The 3,401-nt window shown below is 34.2% G+C and overlaps 1 protein-coding gene across 1 annotated transcript; it reads left to right on the forward strand.

Annotated features, from left to right (window-relative positions):
- The first annotated feature begins 1,933 nt into the window (after positions 1 to 1,933).
- On the forward strand, positions 1,934 to 2,941 carry LOC149549501 (TLDc domain protein). The gene is made up of 2 exons (XM_089792878.1): positions 1,934 to 2,251; positions 2,334 to 2,941. Exons 1-2 carry the CDS (start codon positions 1,987 to 1,989, stop codon positions 2,849 to 2,851), a joined length of 783 nt encoding a protein of 260 aa, XP_089649004.1. The 5' UTR covers positions 1,934 to 1,986; the 3' UTR covers positions 2,852 to 2,941.
- Positions 2,942 to 3,401: the final 460 nt, after the last annotated feature.

Raw genomic sequence — 3,401 nt, forward strand, 5'->3', positions numbered from 1 at the left:
GTTCAAATTATTTCGCTTGGTATATTATCAACTTTATTTATTATAAGTGTGTTTGGTTTTTTTAAAACATAAATGTTATTTTTAAATTAATTTATATTTTTTTTTTATGCATTATATTTAACCTTAAGAATATTGTCCAGCGTCTGCAATTGGATGAATTTATCACTTGAACAAGATATATCAAATAATTTAATAATTGAAATTAATCAATTTAACTCTTTTTTAAAAAAATTATACAATTTTATCTATATCTCGTGTATAATTAGTTGATAAATATCTTTGGTATGATAAATGTTGTTTAGGATGTCATCTAATTTTAATCTAGCATGATACTATAATGTTTATTTATATATTCTTTTACTATTTTAATTAATATACATCATTGCAATTATATAATTTAATAATATACTAATTATACTCGTAATTTAATTTAGTTTAGCACTATAATGTTATATTTTTCATTACTATTTATTTGTTATTTTATTAAATTAAATACATTATATTTTAACCAAAATCTACTTTAATCAACCATAAAATCATGAAGGGAGGAACTTTGGCGCATGCGCCCCTTGTTTAATAAGGTCTTCCACCTAGTCCTCTTCTAACTCATCTACAAGCTCTCAACCCCCATTGTCCCCTCTATGGATAGTTGTTCTCTAAAGCATATTTTTTTGTTTTATTTTAGAGTTAGGAATCTTGGATTTGGATATATGGATTTTTCAAGCCTTTTAGAATCTAAAACTATCACACAAACACGATATGTGTTGTTGGGTGATTAGACTTGCTTCCACATTTCAATTTGTCTATAGTTGACATGCTTTCAAAGTGAAAATTTTCTTCATTATTGGAAAGAATTGTTTGGCTAATGATAAGTTCCCTATATACGTTAAGCTATGGTTTTATCTAGTGTGTTAATGCCAATCTAAGTGCAAACATGCAAAGTTGTGCACCTATGAGAACTTCTTAACCTTTAGGTAAAGATCCCTATATGGTTGCTAAAATTGCAATCCTTTCTTAATCCCCAACTTAAGGTCACATGCATGGTCATGCTCAATCTACCAAGCAAGATTATGGAGCTTAATCTCAATGCCCATAGCTACAAGTTTCCAAGGATGGTGTTACTCATGAATGGCCTCAACCCTCTTAACCATCTTTAGCCTTTTTTCATGGGCACAATGTTCTTGGTTAACTAGAGTTTGACAAGTTCCCTACTCAAAGTTGATAATTTCCCTTGTTCATGCTTCACAACCTACAAGATATTAGAAGTTGTCCTCATTGCTTAGGAGCATTCTAATGATGGTGCTTTCCCTATGAATGTGTGGAGTAAAGTTGATGACTCTCCCTCTTATTTGTGTTGTTCTTAATGCTTAAAAGTTTTATCTTTATTGTTAATTAAATTATTCCTTTATTTATTTATTTATAGTTGCAGTTGTTTAAACTTAGTCTTCTCTAATTTTACTTTCAACACTTTTTTATAAACATATATAAAATAAAATAATTACTCAACAATAATTAGAGATGGAGTTAAAGAATCAAGAGTTGGCTAAAGATCTTGTCCCTTGATCGCACTTCTTGATTTTTGCTTGTTTCCTGGCTTTTGGCCTTTTGGTTTTTGCTTTCGTTTGGTGGTCGGGTTTGGCCCGTTGTTTTTTTTGTTGCTTGTTCGCTGGACTTAAACAGTTAGTTTATTATGATGTTAACTGGTGAATTTCAGAAACCCCTATAAAAAACTTGTTTTACTTAATCAAAAACAAGAACAAAATGTAACGATATGTGTTTTATTAAAATAACTTATCTTTAACTTAAGTTTGAATATATTATATATCAAAATATTAATATTTAATAAATATATGGAGTGCCTCATTAGATTTTTTTAAAATTAGTCATAAGAAAACTTAAAGTAGTCTAACATGTCCAAAAAGCACAACTCTAGTAAAGGTAAGCTAACATAAAGAATTCGGAGCCTCAAAGTGCAAAGCTCGCAAGATGGCTCTTGTTCATCTTCCCTCATTTCCCTTCCCTCCTCTTCACAACACCCCACAAGCCCTCCTCAAGGGCACCACTTCCATCAAAACAAGGGCACATGACAAATCCCCAACCACCAAGAGACCCCAATGGAAGACAGTGACCCCAAAAGCCCTATTTGGGTGGGGCAGTCCCAAAAACGAGGAGCCCTTATCCTACACTACATACCACGACACCATTGCAATACCATTCCCGGCATCTCTGCTAACAAAAACCTTCTTAGCAGGTGAAACAAAAACCATCAAAATCAATTCATACTCCATTTATCTAAAGCAACCCACTGACATCCTTTTGTTCTCTGCCTACAGGAAAGGAGCTGAAATGCTGTTACAGAGCCTCCGAAGATGGATTCAGCGCCAAAACATTCCACAAATACTGTGATTTCAAGGGTCCTTGTGTTATTGTGGGGTACACCCAAGAGGGCCAAAGATTTGGGGGCTTCAGCCCAGAGGGCTACAGGAGCACGGATGATTACTATGATAGTTTTGATGCATTTTTGTTCTGCTGGCCCCAAGAGGGTAATGATCCAGAGGTGCTTGTGAAAGTGGGAGGAAGTGGGGCTGCCCTTTTTGACTATGCGAGAGGAGGCCCTCAGTTTGGGGCAGATGGGTTGCTTCTTGGACCTCCAATGGCCCCCGTCATGGGAGGGTTTGCTGGCCCTGATACTAACTCTGGAGTTGGGGATCTCAGGTTTGGTAGATCTCGTTTGGGTTTATCTTATGCTAAGAGATCTGACGGTAAGGATTCTATCTTTGGGGATAAGAGGAGTGCTACTGTTGTGGATGTGCTTGTGTTTTGTTGTCCTCAGATTGCCCAGTTGTATTGATAGGGTTTGGGTTTTGGATTGTTGAGTGGGGTTTGAAGGTGATGTATTGGTCGTTTCTTGTAATTATATGGATATAATGATTTGTGTTTAGTTGTGTATGTATTTATTTGGAGATTTTGTAATTACAAGGGATATTTTAGCTTACAAAATGTTAAATGGGTTGGTAATGGAGGCTCATTTTATAAATAGGAACACTTTAACTTGCTTTATAGCTTGGGTGTATCATTATGTATTCCAATTAAAGTTTTTGAATGCTTGTTAGTTTCTGTCTTGTTTCAATTTATTTTATAGGTTTGTACTAATATCTAATTTGGGTTACACAATGAATATTTGTATGAGTTTTATTGGATTGATGTGTACAATTTGCTTGCACATATTATAAAAATGTGAAAAAATCAATGAAAACATATTTGAGTTCTATATCGTCCCATATTAAGTATATGAGATAAGTGTTCAAATCAAAGCTTTTTTACCTTACAAGGTCGTAGTTCTACCTGATACAAGAGCATGAGTCTTATGGTTGAACCTCTTTGGTTGGGGGACACGATCC

The sequence above is a fragment of the Cupressus sempervirens genome, chromosome 7, assembly GCF_028749045.1.
Source record: "Cupressus sempervirens isolate cs-2001-9-10 chromosome 7, ASM2874904v1, whole genome shotgun sequence".
Taxonomy (NCBI): Eukaryota; Viridiplantae; Streptophyta; class Pinopsida; order Cupressales; family Cupressaceae; genus Cupressus; species Cupressus sempervirens.

What these genes read in the sequence shown, in the direction of transcription:
- LOC149549501 (XM_089792878.1), top strand. Translation starts at nt 1,987, where the DNA reads ATGGCTCTTGTTCATCTTCCCTCATTTCCCTTCCCTCCTCTTCACAAC. An exon ending in AACAAAAACCTTCTTAGCAG is followed by an intron (nt 2,252 to 2,333) that starts GTGAAACAAAAA and finishes CTCTGCCTACAG; the next exon opens with GAAAGGAGCTGAAATGCTGT.